The sequence below is a fragment of the Pocillopora damicornis genome, chromosome 10, assembly GCF_964200805.1.
Source record: "Pocillopora damicornis chromosome 10, jaPocDami1.2, whole genome shotgun sequence".
NCBI lineage: Eukaryota > Metazoa > Cnidaria > Anthozoa > Scleractinia > Pocilloporidae > Pocillopora > Pocillopora damicornis.
Genome location: NC_142679.1, coordinates 14,238,329 through 14,260,607, shown reverse-complemented (window position 1 = coordinate 14,260,607; position 22,279 = coordinate 14,238,329). Strand labels below are relative to the sequence as shown.

Genomic DNA, 22,279 nt, shown 5'->3' with positions numbered 1-22,279 from the left:
TCTGACCGCCAAATCTTGTGGTTTTGTGAATTCTTGACGTGGACGGCCGCTTTGATGCGCCGCCAAGCAAAATGGGAAGGGAAAGCACATTCGGCACATTTAGCTCATTTCAACTGTATGAGTAATTGATTGAATTGACGATTCGATTGAGGCCTTGCACTACTGTATTTCGTTTACTGTTCCAAGCTTTCGCCGATCTACGGCGTCGTCAGGGAATGACGACGAATGACGATGTCGTAGATCGGCGAAAGCTTGTTACAGAAAAAGAAATACAGTAGTGCGGGGCCTCAATCGAATCGTCAATTTAATCAATTACCCAACATACCATTAAAGGACAACTTAAAATATCACTTGCATGAGTCTTGCAAAACTAAATTTGATGAGGACGGAAGATCACCTTCGAATTTCTGTACTTCTAACGCTTTGAGTGGTTACAAACCCACCAATATTTGGTACCTTGTGTGTTTAGACAAACAGCTCGTACATGAAAAACGTTTTGCACGGGTTCTAAGTATCACCTGGTGTTAGAGAAATATAGCAGTTCAAAGATAGACAAATAGAATTGTCATTGCATGAAGTAATTATACTGTGTTGACAATAGTGTGTGGCTGCAAAAAACATTGAAAAAAAACTTGAAACAAAACATTTCTCAATGGCCCTTCAATTTTGACAGTTTAACAGTAACAAAATGGCAAAGGGATGAAGACTTCGTATAAGACAATAGTATACGCGCTTTCATTTAAAAAGTAACCTGTTCGAAGTTATTCATTATCATAATCTAGGGGGCTGAGCTATACTCCCATACCTTTTTCATTATTCTTTAAAACAAGGTAATAAAACATTACTAAATGTTATCAGGGCCGCAGGAAAATGTGCTTACATTTATGTTGTAAATTTTATTGATACAAGATATGTTTAAGATAGATAAAGATTATCTTACTGGCATTGCATATAGCAGTTCCAAGATATACAAATAAAATTGTTATTTGCATATGGTGATTATGCTATGTTTACAATAGTACATGCGGCAAAGTGCGAAACAAAACTTCTTCAATGGTCCTTCAATTTTGGCAATTTAAAAGTAACAAAATGACAAAGGGACGAAGACTTAGTTTCAACTTCACGGAAATGAACGTATCAGAAATACAGCGCTTTCATTTAAAAAGTGCAATGTTCAAAGTTCGACATTATCATAATCTGGGGGGCAAAGCTAACCTCCTAACCTAAAGCTAACCTCCGATACGTTTTCCATTGTCTTTCAAATCAAAGTAAATAAGCACAATTAATTGCGATCAGAACTGCAAGAGAACGTGCTTATATTTATGTTGTAAATGTCATTTTCCTATTGAGGGATCTTTTCACAGTTTGAGTGTGGGGGTCTTTTAATTTTCTTTGAATCAAGCGTAAACAACCTAAAATCGTTCAAAATGTTAAAAAAAAAAAGGAAACATAGGTATTTTAAGGGTAATGATACTAATTAATTGATGTTTCTGTTTACTAGTTAAGATACTCCGACCATTTTCAACTTTCATGCGAACGGTTGTTCAGAAAAAACAAATAGTTATGTACCACTTAAAAAAGACACAAATATTTGAGCGTCTAGATGTAAGAGACGTGTTTACTATTACAATATTACTTGAGAATATTGCTGTAAAATTGAATTCACTGTTTGAAGATAATGTGTAAAATTTTAAGTTCTGAATTACACTTATGATAAACATATTTTAGTAACACCTTTTTTTCTTCATTTAATTTGTTACAGTGCAAGGAATATTACTCTTTTTCAATGTTCAAAGGAATAACCAATTCAAACACAGCGGAATTGTGTAAACAAATTTTAAAGAAGAAAGAAGCAATTGTTTCCTAGTTTAATCAACAACCCTGATACCATGGCCACATAGATGGTCACTTAAAACATTTTCAGTCGTAAATGACTACCATTCGACTTTTTTCTATGTAGACTCTGATTGGCTCGTTTAACCGAAAGTGACACGTCTTGATGTATTCCGTGAATTTTCTTTGGTTCTCATCAAGTTAGAGTCCCATTTTGTTCCATTACACGTTTAAGTCATTACAAGTTTACGTTAAGTCTGAGATACCATAGAGTTTTCCTTGAGGCGACCACTGTTGTAACATTTCGTTGTAAACTCAAAATGGGCGCTGGAGTGAAATTTGTAATCTTGCTCAGACTATTTCTTGAAGTAGGTAAGTCATGTTTTTTTATTCCTATTTGGTGGGAGGCAGCTTCCCTGACTCCTGGGAGTGACAGATAAAATTACTGGTAAGCTATTAATCTATGGGATAAACTGATTATGGTTACGTTCCGTCGGGTACATAGTCTCTCTTTCTATCTTTAACAGTAATTAAAAGAAAACGTCAGGAGATAGCCTGATTTGAGTAGTCTCGTCGCCTCGCCTTTCACGTGTTTCGTCGAGGTTTTATCGTGGCCATTTCAGTATCAGAGCCACTGTTTGGTTTGGAGCTACCTTTATGAGAGCTACCCCTAATTCAAATCGAAAACCAGTGTTACTGCGCGCTGATCTATTCACAATGTCCAGCTTTAAATCTTTTTAAAATAAAGCTTTTAAGTTTTTTTTCAAGGACCGAAAGCTGAAATATTTTTAAGTTCATTTGGCACTCTTCCCGTCTAGTTTCAGAACACTAGTTTCAGAACAGAACACAGAATAACACTTGTTATTCTGATATGGCGAATCGTCTATTTTTGACGCAAAAGCTTATCATTTTGAAGTAGTTACGATCATTTTGACTTTCAATTTTTGGTTAGTTTAGAATTCTGTAATTCCCCACTTGTTCTAGAGCGAGACATATAAATACCTCAGATGACTAGCTGATTGATTGGTCTAGGCTGGCAGATAAGTCAGATATTTTCTGTCTCAGTTCTTCAAATAAGTTTTATTTTATGAATCTGCCCCTTTTTAAAATTCATATCGAAATAAGCAATGAGTTTCAACAAAGTCGTTATAAATGCTTAAATTGAACCAAAAATTATTTGTTTTGTACTCATGCTGTGCGCAGGTTCAATTAAAGTAGCTGTTTATCACACTTATGCTGGGGAGTGGGGAGTGGCACAGCGGTGAGAGCGCTCGCCTCCCACCACTGTGGCCTGGGTTCAATCACTCCCGGACTTGGTGTCACATGTGTGGGTTGAGTTTATTGTTGGTTCTTGTCCTTGCTTCGAGGTTCTTCCTCTGGATCCTCCGGTTTTCCACTAACTCCAAAATCTCACATTCCAATTCGATCTGGAAACAGGAAAAGAAGAGCCACCTAGTAGAATGTCCATACTTAAATTCTTAAATATTATTTCCATTTTTATTTCTATTACTATCATTAACTAGTTATTACAAAGTGACTTTCAGCGGGTCTCATCTTAATTACTCATGCACGCCTCCCCTGAATATCCAGAATATCGTTCCGGAATTCCTCAAACTTTTCCTAAAGATGACATTGCATCTTGCAAACAACGTGAATTAGACTTTAATATCTTTTATTCTAAGAGACGATTTTGATTCAGTCAGGCCAAAATTTTTATGCAGTATTTGTAATGAATATCAGTCGATTTACTATAATTTCGAATTATTTTTCAGGTTTTGCTGCTGGAGGTATGTTCGGAGAGTAAAGTATATTCAATTGTGTCTCTCAAATAAAAAAAATTGCATGGGTATGAATGCAGTATCTTATACAACACCAGTTTTCCCAATAGACTTACAGAGAAGTGAAGGGGAAAAATTAGTGAGCTGTGAGTTTTATTTACTTGATATAAGCCTAATTCAAAGTGTAAGTAGAGAAATAAAAAAGAATGAGCATATTGAAACTGTCTGGTTTAACTCGATCTTTTTTCTTATCATTTTGCGGTCATCAAGAACTAGAAACCTATAAGTCAGACACAGACCGAAGCTCCAGATCAACTTTATTTACTAGTAATACTTGTTCAAACAATTGAAGAACTGCACTGTGATGTCTGTTACAATGATTTTCAGGTACAAGTTTACAATTGGTAGAAACATTCAACAAATATCTTTGAATTCATTAAAATAAACTGCCCTTAATCTCTGATTATACTTTGCGTCAACGTTATTCATCCCTTTCCTGTCTTTTTATTCAATAAGATTGCATGGATAAGATGGGATTGGAAGATGGAAAAATTCCAAACTCCGCATTATCGTCTGCTAGTGAGGTATTTATGAAAGTACTTTTGCTTCCTAGTTATAATTAATATTATTACTTTATTGCAAATACATTTTTGCACGATTTTTGTCTCATACAACAAAGCATTCCGCGTTTAAGGATATTCCTCGGTTCAGCCATTCCACCGTTCTACCGTTCGACCGTTTCCTATTTTTTTTCAATATATATTGGTTATTTATAGAGGTTGTTTCACGATCAAAACTGGAGAATAGATCAATGGGCTTGCCTATTAATTTCCGAACTCGCTTATTTCGATTAATCCACAGCTTTAAGAGCAGACCCTTCTTTCTTATTAACATGCTGGTATTGCGCGTCACGCAATACCAGCATGTCACGGTCACGGTGACGCGACGTGTCACGGCATGTCGCGTCACGGTTTTCCTATCTGAAGGTCGCACCTCAATACACACTGTATCTCGTAACTTGATCAAGGTAATTTCTGCTGCAAAATTGAGTTTCATGACCATGAACTGTTTTTCTCAAGAGGAATCTAAGTGAAGGGTGCTTATTCACCCCTTAGAAAGTTTCGATACTGCACTTTTGAAAATTCATTCGGCAAGGTGGAACTTTGAAAACAAGCTTGTCCTAGAGGCTACATCGCAGAACTAAGTCAGTACTTGACGTTTTTTATATTTGCAGTATAGCGCATCCTATGCAGCAAATAAAGGAAGGCTCAACCACCAGACCACTTATATTGCGAAGCGCAACGACAAGGGCCAGTGGTTCCAAGTGGATTTTGGAAAGATTGTCAAAATAACGAGGATTTTGACCCAAGGACGCCATAACGCCGCACAATGGGTGACCAAGTTTATAGTGTCTTACAGCCTTGATGGAGGATATTTCTCGTTTCAACTTCACCATCCTTACAATGTTCCACGGGTAAAAATATATAATAGTTTTCATAGAAAAATACATGAAGTGAAATTATTTTTCTGCTCTGAACAATTTGAGCTTTAAAATTCCACCAATAGAGATAATTTTGAGCTATTTACGAGCTGGGAGCCTTCCCTCATTGCAGAGAACACTGAGTGCTTCCTGTAATAAACCAAAACCAAAGAAATCACTGAGGCAAACTGGAGTAAAAGTCGTTGTTTGTAGTAAACTTTGTATCTTATTGGTTTGACGGGAGCTTTCTAGACCAATCACTGAGCGTTGCCTAAAATCACAAACTGAGTCTAAATATAGATTCCACGTGTAGATTTAAAGCAAGAAACCTATGTAACTAACTTTTCTTTCTTATCGCGAACTTTATGTACATCCAAAAATAAATGTCACGTATAGTTTTGGATGGAATGATCTTTTTTGTAAAAAAAAAAAAAAAGAGTAAAGATACCGCTATGGGTCTAACAACAACCCAACAATATCTGTTAAATAAGCAAAAAACGTTTGTAAGTATACTGAATGTTTTTTTTTCTTTCTAGGAATACTATGCCAATAGAGACTATCAGACTGTCGCGGAAACCAAGCTGGACGAACCAATCATCGCCCGTATTTTTCGTGTTCACCCGGTGGAATGGCATGCATATATTTCAATGAGGCTTGAGTTTGTTGGTTGTGAATCAGGTAACTGCACACCCTATTAACACTAATACGCTGATTTGTTTCTTAGCATTTACCGAGTATTCACGCTTGCATGTGAGAATATAACTACTTATGCCCTGTTCTCCTGTCTTTTTATTTTTTGCTTTTCAAGGCTTCCAACCTCCAGTTTTTCCTACGTGCATGGATGGACTTGGAATGGAAGATCCCAACGAAATCCCTGATTCAGCCATAACTGCTTCTTCCTATTATAACAACAACTACCGGCCGAGCCAAGGTCGTCTTTACCAACAGTATCAGGGAGGTTCTGGAAGCTGGCTGGCCAAAACAAACGACCAGAACCAATGGCTTCAAGTGAACTTAGGCGGATGGAGACAAGTGATGAGATTCTGCACCCAAGGAAGGCTGGATGCGGCACAGTGGCTGACTAGCTACTCACTGGCGTTCAGTTATGATGGAGTCTTTTACAGAACGCTCCAAGGGGTAATGAACGACTTATTTTAGCGATGAATAGACTTTTCTTAATACTGGCTGCCGAAATGAAAATTCCGTATCCTCAAGAAGAAATGTTCTTATAGTTAGAAAACAAGTGGTTTTATATTATAAAATGATTTTCGAGTCGATGCAGCTCTTACAATCTAAGGAATGAAAGTCTGTAATTCTTAATGTTATCCAGAGGCAAAATGTAAAATCAAACAGAAGAAAAAAATTACTAATAGCGGCCTTTTCACCAAATATTTAGCGGTAAGCACTACGGAAGTAAACATGGATTTATGTATAAACTCTCGCTGACTTAAGATCGTATATCTTCGTGGATGGTATTAAAGGCGCGCTCTGAGTGGCTAGTCAAACTTCGAATACCCTTTGCTGTTCACCTCTAAGCAATTCGAACGGGATTTATAATCTTTACAGGGGTAAATGAGTTTAAATCATCTCTTTTGTGCTCTTTTATCTCACTGTTCTAGTATGAACTAAAAAAACTGTTCACCTCAGTCTCGGTGGCAAGCAGTGACACCGACACAGATGTGAATAGTTGTTTTAAATTATTTTGTTTTAAATTATTTTGATGTAAAACTATAAAAATCTAGCTAATTTAATCTTTAAACGTTTGTTGTATCTTGTCAGACATTCAAGGGAAACACAGACCAATTTATGCCAGTTTGCCATTTGCTGGAGCGGGGACAAGTGATAGCGCGATATGTGCGAATTATTCCTCGGTCATGGCATAAGCATATTGCCTTGAGAGCTGGTTTTTATGGCTGTGAATCTGGTACGTTTTTCTCTCAACACATGAGATCCTTTTATTCAATGTCGAATCATTTTCTTTAAAAAGGGTACCTGAAATTCACGAAGGGGATTGCGGCATTAAAGAAATTCGCTTATCGTGCCACATTACCGATGAGTACCTGGTTGATCAAGCAATCATATCGTTACGGTATTATTATAAATGAAGAAATAGGAAAATGTTTTTACTTTTTAGGTAGCAATTCAAATAATTCCAGGTAGTAAAGATGATGGTGTTTTTAAAATAATACAATTTTCCTGTCCTTTTTTTTTTTTTTTTTCGCAACCAGGATTTGATATCCCCAAAATAGAGTGTGCGTCGCCTCTAGGGATGGAAAGCGGTGACATAGAAGATTCAGCCATTGTAGCGTCGTCGCGCTATAACCAGTGGTGGGGGCCTGAGCGTGGAAGATTCAACGAGGCAGTTGATGGTATCGTGGTCCCTCCTTTAAATGATAGCAGGCTTAGTTACTGGTTTAGATATTGTTTAATCTATGTATGTATGTATTGATTGATTGATTAGAGCGCTTTACGATTTAATGTCGCAAAACTAAAACCAAAGTAACCATAGCGCCCAATCGGAAGAGAGAAAAATATATTTAAGAGCCAATGAGAACTCAAAGTGAAAAAGCAACCAAACAACCTAAAGTGCAGTAAAAAAGAAGTCGTGATTTGTTTTAGTTTGGCACCTGATTGTTTGAGAAAGTGGTGCGAGGTTTCTGGAACTATCACAGGGCGAAGAAAAAGGAATGCACTCTCTCTCAGATTACTTACGTTGAATTGGAAATTGATTTAATTGACTGATTAATTAATTCATTCCTTTATTTGCGCATCACTAGATTTTTCTTTTACATTTTACTCATTTATCTGATTCATTCAAATTCGTTCGTCGTTCGCTTCCAATCTTCAAGTTGGAATGTGAAAAAATCTCAGTATTTATGAAATAAATACATCATACTATTGAAATTGCTTGAACGATTTTCATTCTCTCGTTGCAATATTGCGATGCATCAAAATGCGTTTGGATGCGTAAAGAAAAAACCTCACTTGTTCACTGCGCTCATTCGTTCATTTTTTTGATGCATCGCAACTCATGAATGAAAATCGTAAGTGCACTATTTCCATGGAATAATCTCTATTTCTATTAGGGAGTTTCCAAGGAGGCTGGGTTTCCCAATACAAAGATGATAAACAGTTCCTACAGATTGACTTACAGAATGTTACCAGGGTGACCAGGATTGCAACTCAAGGGCGTTATGACGCCGGCTGGTGGACAAAGGCCTATACCCTGGAATACAGTGTACACGGAGGAGAATTTTTATCGTATAATGATGGCCAGGTAATTTATATCTCCATCACATAGCCTATCAATTAAACCATACCAACTTTTACAATCGTGGCGGGGGTAACAACATCACGATTTAAGCGCTAGTTCCTCAGTTACTGGACAACTGAATTGGAGAGTTAATTCATCACGTGATTAAACAATGCGCTCTATTTGCTCGCGCTGTTACAAAGACTTGTGGAAAATAGTCCACTGCTGTGGTTTTTTTTCTTTGTGTATACGTTTAACTGGTTCATATTTTGTTTGTCAATTACTGTCACAGTCATTTTGATTTACGGGCAACAGGAATTTGCGTTGTCTAATTCTATCTGTTATCAGAATCCTAATCAAAAAGTCGGACTTCTGCCTCATCGTCGAGCTGTTTTTTTCAAGGGCGAATTGGATTTCATTCGGTCCTATTACCATGATGAATTCAAACAAGGTTTAAACAAAAGTAGGTTTTTAATTGTTTGAATAAATGCTTTGATCTTCCAAAGGTTCTACAAGGAAATATTGACTATACTTCTGCTGTTGGCCATAACCTCAACCCACCCATTGTAGCTCGTTTCATCAAAATCAACGTCAAAGAATTCGTTGGATATCCATCATTGAGAGTGGAATTATTTGGATGCACCAAAGGTATGTGTAGTATCATAAATGAATTTTCATGGAAGTACAGGGGAAAGGTGACGAGGTAGCATGCTTCCGAACGCACCAGAGACAAATTCTCAATATTTTTTTATCTTTTACAAGCCGTTTTGTGATCCACCCTTCCAACGTGCTCATAAATCATGGTTTAAATGTCAGACGAGTTTTCAGTTTTCAAAAATGTTCGTTGGTTGAAACATGCCTTCTTTTGCTAATTAGCTTTCGAATTTACATTTTGGTTTTTGGCTGTTTAACAGCTTTATTGGCTTTCTCATACACAAAAGTGTAGGGCACTTATTGTTTGAAATTTCTTAAGAGAATTTTAGCTTGACAGACACACTCGCAATCTGTTTTAACAGTTCTCGATGGCCCAATATTTTAAGACCAGTCCCGGTTCGCAGACGGTTTCTCTCCTACTCAGTTGCTTGAACACCTGGCTATGTTTTTAGGCCTAATCGAGGACGCACGTTGATGACATATCTTACGTAATATTTTTCTTAGTTTGGCGTAGCCGTGCCATTTTTTTTCTTGTCACACCAACTAACCAAAGTGACCAAAGTTTTGCACATAAAAAACACACCTATTTTCTCACATGTGTTTTTACACACTGGTATTTAGGTTTCTCCGTACCAAAACCGCCACAGTGCATGAATGCCTTGGGCATGGAAAACGGTAATATACCTGACTCCGCTATCTCTGCATTTAGCTCATCTAACGCTAACAGCTATGCCCCTTCCGTTGGCCGACTTCATTTTCTTATGTCTGGCAGTGGAAAATATGGCAGCTGGGCTGCCGGAGCAAACAATTTAATGCAATGGTTTCGGGTTGATTTTGGCCGTTGGACAAAAGTTACAGCTGTCGCCACACAAGGGAGACAGGACTCCAATCAATGGGTTAAAAAGTACAGCCTTTCGTACAGCTATAATGAAGTGTTTTGGGCAACGGTTAAAAACGAACAAGGCTCAAAACAGGTATTAAAATGGTTAGTTAATCTTAGATGAAGAATTAGGCGACTACACTTTGGTTGATTTGTTCTGTTCCGTTCGAAATGTTAAAATCAGTGACATAAAATAAATGCGGTAGAATTAAACTTACGCAGAAAGATTTTTGGGTGATACGATGTTAGCCCCTGTCCAGCCCGAATTTAAGGCTTTACTTTCTGCAGTTCCTTTCATGGAATTTTTCATTTGTGGTTCAGATTTTCTCACTTATTATCCATCGGTCATTTGTCACAACACTTACATGTAATTTGAAATTGAAGCAAGTTTCTGATGTAAGCCATCATACTTCCCTTAAAAACAATTAGGATAAATGTCCATATCTTAGCATTTGCGTTCCTACACCTCTCATAACCCAATATTAACTCTAAGTTGTAATCAGTTGACTGTTGTCGGGTTGAGGGTGGGGGGGATAAGGGGTACGTGCACAGTTCTCAGATACTGACGTTGATCTAAAAATTACGTAGCTCAGACCTCAGTAATCTCCATAGACGAACTTGAATCAGAGCTTACAGCTATTGACTGCTTGACAAGTGCATCCATGATGTATACGTAAAATCCCTGCTGTGAAACGCTTGAAAGGCTTGTTGTTATTTCCACAGGTCTTCAATGGCAACTCCGACCGATACACGGTTGTGAGGAACTTGCTGGAACGACCAGTTGTAACCCGGTACATCCAGATTCATCCTGAAGAGTGGTATGGACATGTGTCCATGAGAACGGAATTTTACGGTTGCATTGAAGGTAGCAGGTTGTTCTTCTTATCTAAATTGAGAGGGTATAGAAAAATAAACGTGATTTAATCCAACTAGGGTCAGAAAGATGAAAAATGCAATTTAAATGAACGTTTGAGAAGACAACATCGTCAGCGTTCCAGAATCTACTTTTTTATCTACTTATGGAAAAGCAAATTGGATTAGATCACTGATGCTAGGGTTCTTCCAGTCACGGAAAATATATATCCAGCTTGCATAAATTACATTTCGCATGAAATGCAGAGCTTATCTCATTCCTTTACAACTAACGAGTAATGCATTCTCTGATAAAGAAGCTGATTCTTAACTCTAACTTTGGATTAGGAGTGCAATATCTCGTTTCTGTATTTCTGCCGCTTTAAAATAATTTTAGACTGCTTCATAATTGCTTAAAAGTACGTAATGAGGTTGGAAACTAATCACTGGCTGCATGATGAACTCAATCAGTGGAAAAACCTTACAATAGCAATATTATGTCATGTAATGCAGATGGATGTAACGCACTTACATAATGGATGTTTGTAGCTATCAATTATCATCAAAAACGACCTACCGTCATCATCTCTGAATTTCTGAAAAGCTGAAGATAACATGGCTTCATGAGGTGTCTAAGGGTATCTGAGGCGTCTGAGGAACATTCTAACATCTACTAATCAGTTTAAAGATTTCACACAGCATATAGAAGAATGACTACCTTTTCTCTTTAAATTCAAAACAGGCGTCGAAGCTCCTAAGATAGAATGTTTTTCGGCTCTGGGAATGGAAAACGGCGCGATTCCAGATTCGGCCATCGTAGCATCATCGCGTTACAACCAATGGTGGGGACCTGAACGCGGAAGACTGAACGAGAAGAAAGAAGGTAAGAAATTTTTTGTAGATCTATAGTTTCCTTATGTCACTAGTAGCCTTTAAAAACTTAAATAACATAGACCGAAAAACCCACTCAAAAGAGAAAAAAAACACACACACAGAAAGTACAGTGTAGAGGAAAAAAGATAGCTGGCTTCCCAGCAAATGAATTCTTGTGGCAACCCGGCTGCATGATGACAACGGAGGAACATGAACACTTATCACGTAGACGAGTATAAGGCAGCTGTACCGATTAACACAAGTCATTGATATCGCTAATTAGGTAGCTTTAATGGAGGCTGGACTTCCCAATACCAGGACGATAAGCAGTTCCTGCAGATTGACCTGCAAAAAGTGACCAACGTGACCGGGATTGCTACACAAGGGCGCTATGACGCAGGCTGGTGGTCAAAGACCTATACCTTGGAATACAGTGTTCATGGGGAAGCTTTTGTACCATACATTAGTGGGAATGAGGTGCGTTATTATTCTTTGCTGCCGCTCATGTTGATGCAAACTGTAATTTAAAAGCTAGTAGCTTAGCATCACAGCAACTTCCTGATTGGCTATTTATCTATCATGTGGTTTTTTCGCCATGCTAACTGGATTTCGTACGACAACAGTTCACTGCTGGATTACTGTCCTGCCATTTTATCCTGCCATTTATCCACCGTTTGAATAAACTTCTTTCGTCCTCGTTACGATCGGAGCCACGTTTGTAAAATATGCCGTCTTCATCTCCACGTACTTATTATTAATATTTGGCCGAGAAGCAAACTCTTCACTGTTGATCTAGTGGCGGATGCATATTTTAATATCACTATCACTAGACTCTACAAAACGAGTTTTTGTAGTTTTCATGTAAAATAATAGAGTAAAAAAGATGAAACTTTTGGGCTGCTTTCCTTCTACCATTTTTTTTTCTTTTGGACGCAAGCATTTGCAGGATAAATATCGACGCAGACAGGGATTATTGCTGTAAACTGTCCGGTGATTTTGCACCACATGACGTAAAGTAGCCAATAAAATCGAGCTGTAATTAATGGGTGGGTTATGATAGCAATTATTTGACGTAAGGTTTTATTGCTTCGATGTACATGATATAACTTCCAATTTCACGTGTCATTGTTTTTAAGGTTTTCCAAGGCAATTACGACTACAAAACTGCCGTTGGCCGGATTATTGACCCACCCATCGTGGCTCGCTACATCAAAATCAACGTCAAAACATATCAAGGATATCCCTCGCTGAGGGTGGAGTTATATGGGTGCTCTGTCGATGGTAATGTGATGGCTTCCGTTCTACTTACCATTGTCTTAATTTCTGTCACCAACGCACCATTAAGTTCATCTAGATTCATACAATATGGAGCGTAAATGTTCTTTCGTGTTTAAAATATTAGAAAAAAATGCCTTTTCAGAGGAACTTCAAATTATAGAAAAGTAAGGTACGCCAACGCCACACAAGGCCAAATGAACCTTGCTACGAAAAATAAAAGAGAGTTATGCGAAAGCTCTCCTGTTAGACCGAGAAAGATGGCATTTGTGGGCGAGGGGATTGGGGGATTGAGGGGCTGAGACCTGACTGAGCTGACATACTCACTTTTCAAGCTACTGTTGAGGAAATGTAAGGTTGCCGATTCAGGCACTTTTTTTAATGAGAGAAAGAAGCTAGGAAAACGTCACTTTGAGCATGGATAACACAGGAAAAAATGATTCTTATTATCCTTAACCTCTTAACTCCCATGAATGACCAAGAGAGAATTTCTCCTTACAATATCAATACAATATCAAGCAGACAAGTGATGAGAATAAAGAAAAATCTTAATTAGGGGATAATTAGTTGATCCAATACCAAATTCTCCAAACTAACATCACAAGAACTGTATGGCAGACAGTAAGGAGAATTGATAATGAGATCTTGGGAGTTAAAGGGTTAAAAAATCATCAAATCCGCTTTCCACCGCTAGGGTGATTTCTTATTTGACTTTTGACAACTAATACTATTAGTTCAAACACTTAAAATTTCCAAAGACGCTGTAAAACAGACTTTTATTACATCAGTTCTTACTGCCTTTTTTAAGGCGGTTACTAGATGAATAACCACTGATAGGTATTAACTTGACTTGTTCCCCTCTCCATTGAAATATCAAACACGCACAGTTTTTACGTTTGGCTCGTGCAGGTGATTCAGTCCCAAAAGCGCCACAATGCATGGAGGCCTTGGGTATGGAAAGCGGTGAGATACCCGACTCTGCTATCTCTGCATCATCCTCAGCCAACGTTAACAGTCATGCTCCTTCCGTTGGTCGCCTTCATTTTCTTATGTCTGGCAGTGGAAAATATGGCAGCTGGGCGGCCGGAACCAACAATCTGTTGCAATGGTTACAGGTTGATTTTGGAGACTGGAGAAAAATTACGGCTGTTGCTACACAGGGAAGACAGGACTCTAATCAGTGGTTTAAACTGTACAGCCTTTCTTTCAGCTATGATTCTGTGTTTTGGGAAGTTGTAAACAACGAGCATGCTTCAAAACAGGTATGTTGTTAGTAGAGCCATGCGCACGTCCTCGTAAGGGCAACATAGCATGCCCTCTCCGGCATCTGTTGAAGCTTCTTTCTAGTTTTTTTTTTTTGCATAGAGAAACTGGATAGTACTGTTACATTGTTGATATACCCGTGGAGCTGCACCGAACTATATTTATATCTATCGAGTAATCGAACCAGGGCATAGCTTTGCGAGTTTGAGGGGCATCTAATCTTTTAGTCAAATGGAAGCAAACCAGCTTATATGTCCGATAAGGTGCTAATGCAAAAAGAAGTACTTACACTTTTGTCTAGTCAGTATCACGGGCATTTTATTACACACTGTACAGGCCTGAATTTTTTTCAGGCCTTATTTTCACTACTGCCTAAGTAGTGCACATCACTGCGAAGATCACTTTCATTCATGTCTTTATCCGCAGTTCAAATATATGACCTTCATATATTCTTAACCGTCTACACTGTAATCTATTGACGTGGAGGTGTTCATTGAAAAGGTGTATGAACGTTTGTTTTCGTTCGTTCGTTAATAGGTTAGCAACACTTTGACATTCGTCATAAAAATTTTTCTTGCACAGATTTTTAAAGGGAACTTTGATCGATACACAGTGGTAAGAAACACCTTGTACAAACCAGTTATAACCCGATATATTCGAATTCATCCTGAAGAATGGAATGGACACATCTCAATGAGAACAGAGTTTTATGGCTGCAGTAAAGGTAAATGATCCAACGGGATCCTATAAGGATTGGTGTGATTGTCTGTCTTTCTTTTGTCCTATTGTCAGTGTGCTTTATTGACACTCACCCACTACATAGCAATTTATCCGTTGCATCACGTTATACGCCAATCAAAGCCGCAACATCCCCCCCCCGGCAACCCACAGGCATTTGACCGTCTTTCGTGCCCGGGAGGTGGAGCATTTAAACCTTGTCCGGCTGGGATTGGGAAATTGAATCGGAAGTTTCGAGTCTTTCCGGTGTTATATCTTTAAATATGGAGGTGGTTAAGGTAAAAAGTTTACCTTCGCAAGCGAATGGCTCAGAAGATAAGGTTTACAAGGTTTAGGCTTTACAGCTTGTTCAATGATGTGTAGAAGCCACGGTCGCTGATTTTACAATTAACAAAAAAAAACGGACGGAACAAACCAGTCTTCAAAAGTTCAAATGCTCGGGGTTTTCCCGGGCGGGGGGGGGGGGGGGGGGGCGGGATTGAATTGATCGACCCTTTGAACAATAGGAGCTTACTTTCTTGGAAAAGAAATGTTTGTTCCCTTACATTTCTCCAACAGGATTCGATCCTCCAAAAATAGCTTGTGCAAAACCTCTCGGAATGGAAAGCAAAATTATTCCTAACTCTGCCTTGAAGTCTTCGTCCGACTACAACCAATACTTTGGACCTGAAAGAAGCAGGTTACACTTGAAGCAAGAGGGAAGCTATTACGGTGGTTGGGCCTCAAAGCACGTGGATGTTGGTCAATGGCTTGAGATAGACTTAGGAAAAATCACAAAAGTCACCCGAATCGCGACCCAGGGAAGATATGATGCTAACTGGTGGGTTACGAAATATACACTGACCTACAGCGACGGAGGGAAATATAAGTCTTACAAAAATGGCGAGGTATGCTGAATATCTTTTCTGAGTGATAATTAGTTTGGCATGAAGCGTTATGTTTATTTTGTTTACACCTATTCCGAGAAGTGCAAAGGCATTTGATTTTATTTCAACTCATATTCCTCTTGAAAAATACGGTGGAGTCGCACCAATCCTAACTTCCTTTGCTGCAACCCCCGGCTGCATCTTCGACTTCACAAGTTCTCATACTAAAACGTGTTCTGATGCCTGCGATATAAACAACCAAACAAAACAAAACAAAAAAACATGACAAACAGAAAAAATATTTACAAATGAATAGAAAAAATACCATGACAAAAAAAAAACTTCAATAATCTGCGCTGGTCAAATTTATGATAGTTTTTCGTTTAATCAAAATGGAGGAATCTTATATGAAGGTGTCGTATTTAAAGGTGATCATTGGAAATAGCGACAGGAATACAGCGGAAGGTCGAATTCTTGATGAGCCAATAATAGCACGGTACGTGCGAATCCATCCTATGACCTGGAATGGACGCATCTGCATGAGAGTGGAATTATTTGGCTGCAGGGAAGGTATGCTAGTCATCACGATATCATTCACACTAGGCATATGGCAGAGTCATCAATTCGTAACGAATTCGACAGAAGTACCATTTTGTTTTCGATGTGATCCCTTTTCTTATTATTCAGTGATCTTGTGTACTTAGGAAAAAAAATGAATATTTTAGCCTAAGGAAACTACAGATTCAGGCCGGATGCTATGACAGCAGAGCAACTTAAAACTCAGTGGTAAGCCAACAGGACATATAGATTAGGTGTCTTTCCGCGGAGAGCTTTTTAACCACGATCATGCCTGCTTGGTTAGTTCACGTTATAAAGCGCCGGACTACCGTACAAGAGGTCAAGGGCTTAAGTCTCTTTGCTAGGGCATCCGCAATTGGTTGGACATTCTAGTCTTCTCTGGTACCGTCGTCTGCACCCTCACTGTACTGGTTAGCAGGGGACGTTTACGAACCCATGCACTTCTCGCACGTAGAGTAGGGAACGTGCCCACATTTAAAACCTCTTTGAGCTGAACTGGGCCAGCCTGTCTAAACATCGTAAATGCAATACATTTCATTACTGAGAAGAGAAATTGTCCCTCGATTTGAAAACAATCCCTTTTGCTGAGTAAAAGCAGGAACTAGATTTACTTTACCGTGAAGCAAATAGCAGAGTAAAATGCGATTAATAACTAATTTATCCTCCTGTTCACTATATTTTCTACTCGCCTGACAGGTTTTGAACAAGGCCCTACTGAAGAGTGTAAGAAAATTTTAGGATTGCAGAACTACCAAATTCCGGATTCAGCTCTGCGTGCCTCCACATCGTACAATGTTAACTCCATGGGTGCGAGAAACGGACGGTTGCATTTCCAAGCAAAGAGTGGCCAGTATGGTGCCTGGGCCGTGAAAAAGAATGATCCATTTCAATATTTTCAAGTTGATTTTGGTAACTACGCAAAGGTTACAGGTGTGGCAACTCAAGGGAGACAAGATGGCTCCTGGTGGGTGAAGACGTACAGTTTATCCTTCAGTAATGATTGTGTTTTCTTTGAAGACTACAAAGAGGCTGACGCCAAAAAGGTGAGACCTAACAAAGTTATAAATAAGAATCCCATTTAAGTTTTAGCATCGAGGATATCAAGAAATTTGCAGAGAAACACCTGTCAGAAGAAACTACTCTCATTGATCTTTGAGTGTTGTGACGAAATTATCACCTATACTTGCAAAGCGTGAAAAAAATTATGGACGGTCCACAAGCCGTGAAAATCGGTGAAATGTAACACATTAAAAAAATGACGCCTGGTGTGAAGCTTACGGAAAAAAAACCTTAAATGGCGGCCACCTGCAAAAGGATACGCTCATAAGAAGGGCCAGAAACGATATTATAAATAGAAAGCACAGTTTTCACCTGACCCCATAGAAAAACCCCACACCAAATTTTTGAAAGATGATTACACAGTGACTGAAAGTTTCCAAAGTATAAATCAAAGGAACGTTAACTTAGTGTGTATCTGTTCCTGAGGACAATGTCAACTTGTCAACTGTGAAACAAACTTGTATGTACATTCAAGGAACCGCGTAACTTATCGGGTTCAGTGTGAAGTTACTTATATGTCAAATGGAAAAATGCGCTTCGTCATATTACGTTGTGCTTTCAAAATTAATCGAATAGGTGAATGAACTTCGACATCTATATTCAATTTCCAGGTTTTTGATGGGAACACTGATCGTTTCACGGTCGTTAGCCACGACCTTAAGATCCCCCACATTTCAAAGTGCGTTCGCATAAACCCAATCACATGGCAAGGGTACATTTCCCTGCGAGCAGAATTCTATGGCTGTAGAGAAGGTAACGACTAAACAAACAACGTTTGTCATACAATTTGATGAGTTAACAGATGAATTTTAACCAGTTAGGTACAAGACATAACAGCTGACATCGAGTATATCTTTAGCCATTCTCAAGTCTACTAAACAGTTACTATACTTTGTTTGTTAAAACAATCACGTCAAATACAATAGTTGGTGATCTTAATTTTAGTCTCCGGGCCCATTAGTAAGAGCTGACTCTAGTTCCGGCAGCCTTTAATTATTCTTTTCCATTTCCGTCTGTGTATTCAAATCCGTTTGTTTCCGTCACTCCCGTTAGCTGATATAGAGATCGATGAATACACCACTGCGTATCAACCTGACAATCTTAGTATTATCTAGCAGGTAATTTAGTGTTAACAACTGAGTTGAAAACGTAAATTAGCCACCGTAAAGGGTAAAAAAGCTAACGCTCGAAACGTCAGTTCTTTTTACCCTTTACGGTGGCCAATTTACTTTTTCAACTTAGTTGTTAACACTAAATTACCTGCTATACTCTCCCACCGACGCAGCACCACAGTTTCCTTAGAAACTTACCCCTTTATTCAAATATTATGTAGTGTCTCAAATACTGCAATACACCAAACAATACCAAACCGTGCCCTACCTTAAGTTAGCAGTCAATGGGGTTTTTTGAAAGTGAAAGTTTCATTATGAGAAATACAAAGCAAAGCAGAAGTTTTTTCCGCTTCTTTTTGATTCATTTTATTTACGTCACTTTGAAATTATGGTGTCAAGCTCTTTGGTACAAAGTAAATGCTTTGACAAGGGTTTGAACACTACCTTACCCTCTTTGGCATAGTGCAATCGCTGATCAATAAAGTCACTGTATCCTGTATACTTTTATAATGTAAGCCAAATTTGCTTTTCTCGGTCAGGTTTTAAAGATCCTGAGATTGTCTGCGTGTCAGCGCTTGGATTAGAAAACGGTCAGATTCCAAACGCTGCTATTGTGGCCTCCTCCCAATACAATGCATACTATGGACCGGAAAGAGCAAGGCTGCGTAAGGTTACAGCAGGAAGCTTTATCGGGGGATGGTCTCCAAAGGCATCCAACACAGGGGAATGGGTACAATTTGACCTTGGTGAGAATACAAAAGTGACCAGGATTGCTATCCAGGGTCGCGACAACGCGGATTGGTGGACAACTAGTTTTACCATGTCCTCTAAGCTTGATGGAGGAAGCTTTGAGTCGTACAACAATGGCCAGGTACTATTATAGTGAATCCCATCTTCCTAACGCTATCCCCGCACGTAAATTTTTCGACGTAGCAACTATTAGAAGTAAATAAGAAATATGACTTGTGGAAGAAGTTCTGAGCCAGCTAAATTCATCAAAAAAAGTTAAGGGTAATTTTTTTTTTAAGTTGGCCTATAGATATTTACGAGTCAAATGCGAAACGGCAGCGAAACCGTGAAAATATTGCCACACTGGGTGAAAAAAAAATGGGTTACCCTTCAAAAAGTATGTTACGTTGGCGAGGAACGATTTTAATCTTTAAAACACGTTTTGAAGCCAGTATGCGAGCATGCTCCTGTATTTAGAGCCACCATTGTTAGCCATATGATTTGATCTGGTCTCACTCTATACGACTGATGTAATTCAATACATTCAAGGTATTTCTTGGAAGTCGAGACAGAAATACGCCAGCAGGCAGCATGATTAATCCACCAATAATTGCACGCTTCATCAAGATTCACCCCAAAACTTGGCAGGGATTCATTTCTTTACGAGTGGAACTATATGGATGCAGAGAAGGTGATTTTGATATCAAATATGGATACGAGTATGTGTGCTAAAAATGATAAAGTAAATGGATAAATGAACCAGAAAATATCTTTTTTGGTGACTGGTTTACTGGCGGGTTCATTAAGTGACTGACTGACTGACGAAGTGACTGACTGACAAAGTGACTAATCATGCGACTGACAGACTGTGTTACTGTAAAAATAAATGAATAATGGGTGGAAATATGAATGAATGAATGAACGGATCAATACATATTTGGCAACGAGAAGGTGGATAAATGGAAGGGTTTTATTTATATGATCTCATCTTTCTATCAAAAATAGCGACAATATTTAAAGTATCTATCTCTGGTTACGATTACAGAAGCTGACCTTTAACTGTAAAAAGCATAGCTCCGGAAATTTTTATAGTGATAATGAAATATTCTCTTAGGTGACTTTTGATTATTGCTCTACATCTTCGGTTCTTAGAGTTTACTTTTCCTTCCTTCTTGATTAAAGGTTTCACTCCACCAAAACCACCAACCTGCGTAACACCTCTTGGTATGCAAAATAACCAGATACCAGATTCTGCTTTGAGGGCGTCCACGTCTTACAATGTAAACTCTATGGGTCCAAGGAATGGAAGATTGCATTTCCAAGCGAAGTCAGGACAGTACGGAGCATGGGCCACTTCAACAAATAACGAATTCCAGTACTTTGAGGTCAGTTTTGGCGATTGGACCCAAGTAACTCAAGTAGCCACTCAAGGCAGACAAGATGGAGCCTGGTGGGTTAAAAGCTACATCCTTGCCAGCAGTGACGATGGTGTGTTCTTTAGGGATTATCAAGAAAACAATGAAGTGAAGGTACCCTATTTACATCGAAAGAAAAGAATTTTTTTAATACGCGGGGCGCACGTGAAGCATGAGGTAAATTCCATCCCACCTCCGTAAGGTATCAATTTTACTTGCGTCGATATTTGGACAAGACAGAAGCATCCCTCCCACACATAGTTTAGTACTGAATCAATCTGGTAAACAGAAACGCTAAATATCGTAAGGTTCACCTCCATGCGAAGCTATTTATGCTGAACATTTTTCTCTTGGTTAAGTAACATTACAAAGTATTGAACCTTACATTTTTGGTCATTTTGTTTAAGGTTTTTACTGGAAACAGTGATAAGTACTCGGTGGTAAAGCATACTTTAAAGAATCCAATCATCACTCGTTACCTTCGAATCAAACCAAAGACATGGCAAGGCTATATATCGCTTAGAGCAGAGTTTTATGGCTGCAGGGAAGGTAAAATACTAATAAAAATTAATGTTCCTCACAAGGAGTTTAAAGAACGTATGGGCTTCTTTTAGATCAGTGATGGACTTCTAGTGACATTTGCTCAAGGTCACCTAAACCGTTTCGGGTAATGGGAGCTATGTTTCCGACAGACAATTATTATAATTACTACAATTCCCGTTTGCCTCCTATATTAGTTTGTGAGGCCTTATTTAACTCACCAAATAACATTGATGGAGGTTTTTCAATCAAAAAAAAAAAAAAAAACAGGAAAACAAAGAGAGACTCTGAACATGCACTCTTTTGAAGATTTCTACAGCTGAGTAAAAAATAAAATAAGAAATATAGAAATAATTTCAATTCTAACTTTTTTTCAAAAGGTTTTACGCCTCCAAAACCTAAATGCAAAGATCCCCTGGGTATCGAAAGTGGAAAAATTCCAAGCAGCGCCATAGTGGCCTCTTCAATGTACAACCAGTATTTTGGACCGGAACGTGGCAGGCTTCGCGCCGTAAAAGAGGGAAGCTATTACGGCGGCTGGGCTGCTCAGTATAATAACGTTCACCAGTTTATACAGTACGACTTTGGTAAGTTTGTCAAGGTTACTGGTGTGGCAACTCAAGGGCGTTCCGACGCTAATTGGATGGTCAGCAGCTACATCTTGGCCTACAGTCTTGATGGCGTCTCTTTCACGACATACGGTGCCGGTGATGGACAAGTATGAGTTTGGAAACTCCTTCTGTCTTTTGAACATTAATACTGATTAATTCTTTAATTTACTTTTCATTCATAAATTCTTTCATTTTTTATGCATGAACTTATTCACAGGCTAAAACTATATTTGCGCTTTTTTTTGGGAGCTTTTTTTCCAGTTCTCTATCGAAAAAACTTTTTCTGACTCAAGAATAGTAACACATTCCTTCATTCATTCATTCATTGCCCGGGCTGGACATATGAGGCGGTTCAGGGCGTGGCTTTATAACACGAACAGCCTTCCAAACGCAACTTCTTTATTGATCGGGCGGAGGACGTCACAAATCGTTAGCACAACAGCCTTTATCTAAACTTACCATATGATGAAAGGAGGGAAACAAAAGACA

The 22,279-nt window shown here is 38.7% G+C and overlaps 1 protein-coding gene across 1 annotated transcript in view; it reads left to right on the top strand.

The window, feature by feature from the left end:
* Positions 1 to 2,066: 2,066 nt before the first annotated feature.
* The window catches only part of LOC113664795 (uncharacterized), a 32,214-nt gene continuing 12,001 nt past the window's right edge, over positions 2,067 to 22,279 (top strand). The window contains exons 1-26 of the mRNA XM_089184132.1: positions 2,067 to 2,205; positions 3,606 to 3,620; positions 4,128 to 4,195; positions 4,846 to 5,085; positions 5,628 to 5,769; positions 5,900 to 6,228; positions 6,871 to 7,015; positions 7,320 to 7,460; positions 8,178 to 8,368; positions 8,851 to 8,992; positions 9,620 to 9,972; positions 10,602 to 10,743; positions 11,473 to 11,613; positions 11,887 to 12,080; positions 12,740 to 12,884; positions 13,788 to 14,140; positions 14,724 to 14,865; positions 15,438 to 15,766; positions 16,174 to 16,315; positions 17,021 to 17,367; positions 17,995 to 18,136; positions 19,035 to 19,366; positions 19,774 to 19,915; positions 20,407 to 20,753; positions 21,047 to 21,188; positions 21,560 to 21,897. Of these exons, the coding sequence (XP_089040258.1) occupies positions 2,154 to 2,205; positions 3,606 to 3,620; positions 4,128 to 4,195; positions 4,846 to 5,085; positions 5,628 to 5,769; positions 5,900 to 6,228; positions 6,871 to 7,015; positions 7,320 to 7,460; positions 8,178 to 8,368; positions 8,851 to 8,992; positions 9,620 to 9,972; positions 10,602 to 10,743; positions 11,473 to 11,613; positions 11,887 to 12,080; positions 12,740 to 12,884; positions 13,788 to 14,140; positions 14,724 to 14,865; positions 15,438 to 15,766; positions 16,174 to 16,315; positions 17,021 to 17,367; positions 17,995 to 18,136; positions 19,035 to 19,366; positions 19,774 to 19,915; positions 20,407 to 20,753; positions 21,047 to 21,188; positions 21,560 to 21,897 (5,196 nt within the window). The 5' untranslated portion in view covers positions 2,067 to 2,153. The remainder of the gene's footprint in view (positions 2,206 to 3,605; positions 3,621 to 4,127; positions 4,196 to 4,845; positions 5,086 to 5,627; positions 5,770 to 5,899; positions 6,229 to 6,870; positions 7,016 to 7,319; positions 7,461 to 8,177; positions 8,369 to 8,850; positions 8,993 to 9,619; positions 9,973 to 10,601; positions 10,744 to 11,472; positions 11,614 to 11,886; positions 12,081 to 12,739; positions 12,885 to 13,787; positions 14,141 to 14,723; positions 14,866 to 15,437; positions 15,767 to 16,173; positions 16,316 to 17,020; positions 17,368 to 17,994; positions 18,137 to 19,034; positions 19,367 to 19,773; positions 19,916 to 20,406; positions 20,754 to 21,046; positions 21,189 to 21,559; positions 21,898 to 22,279) is intronic.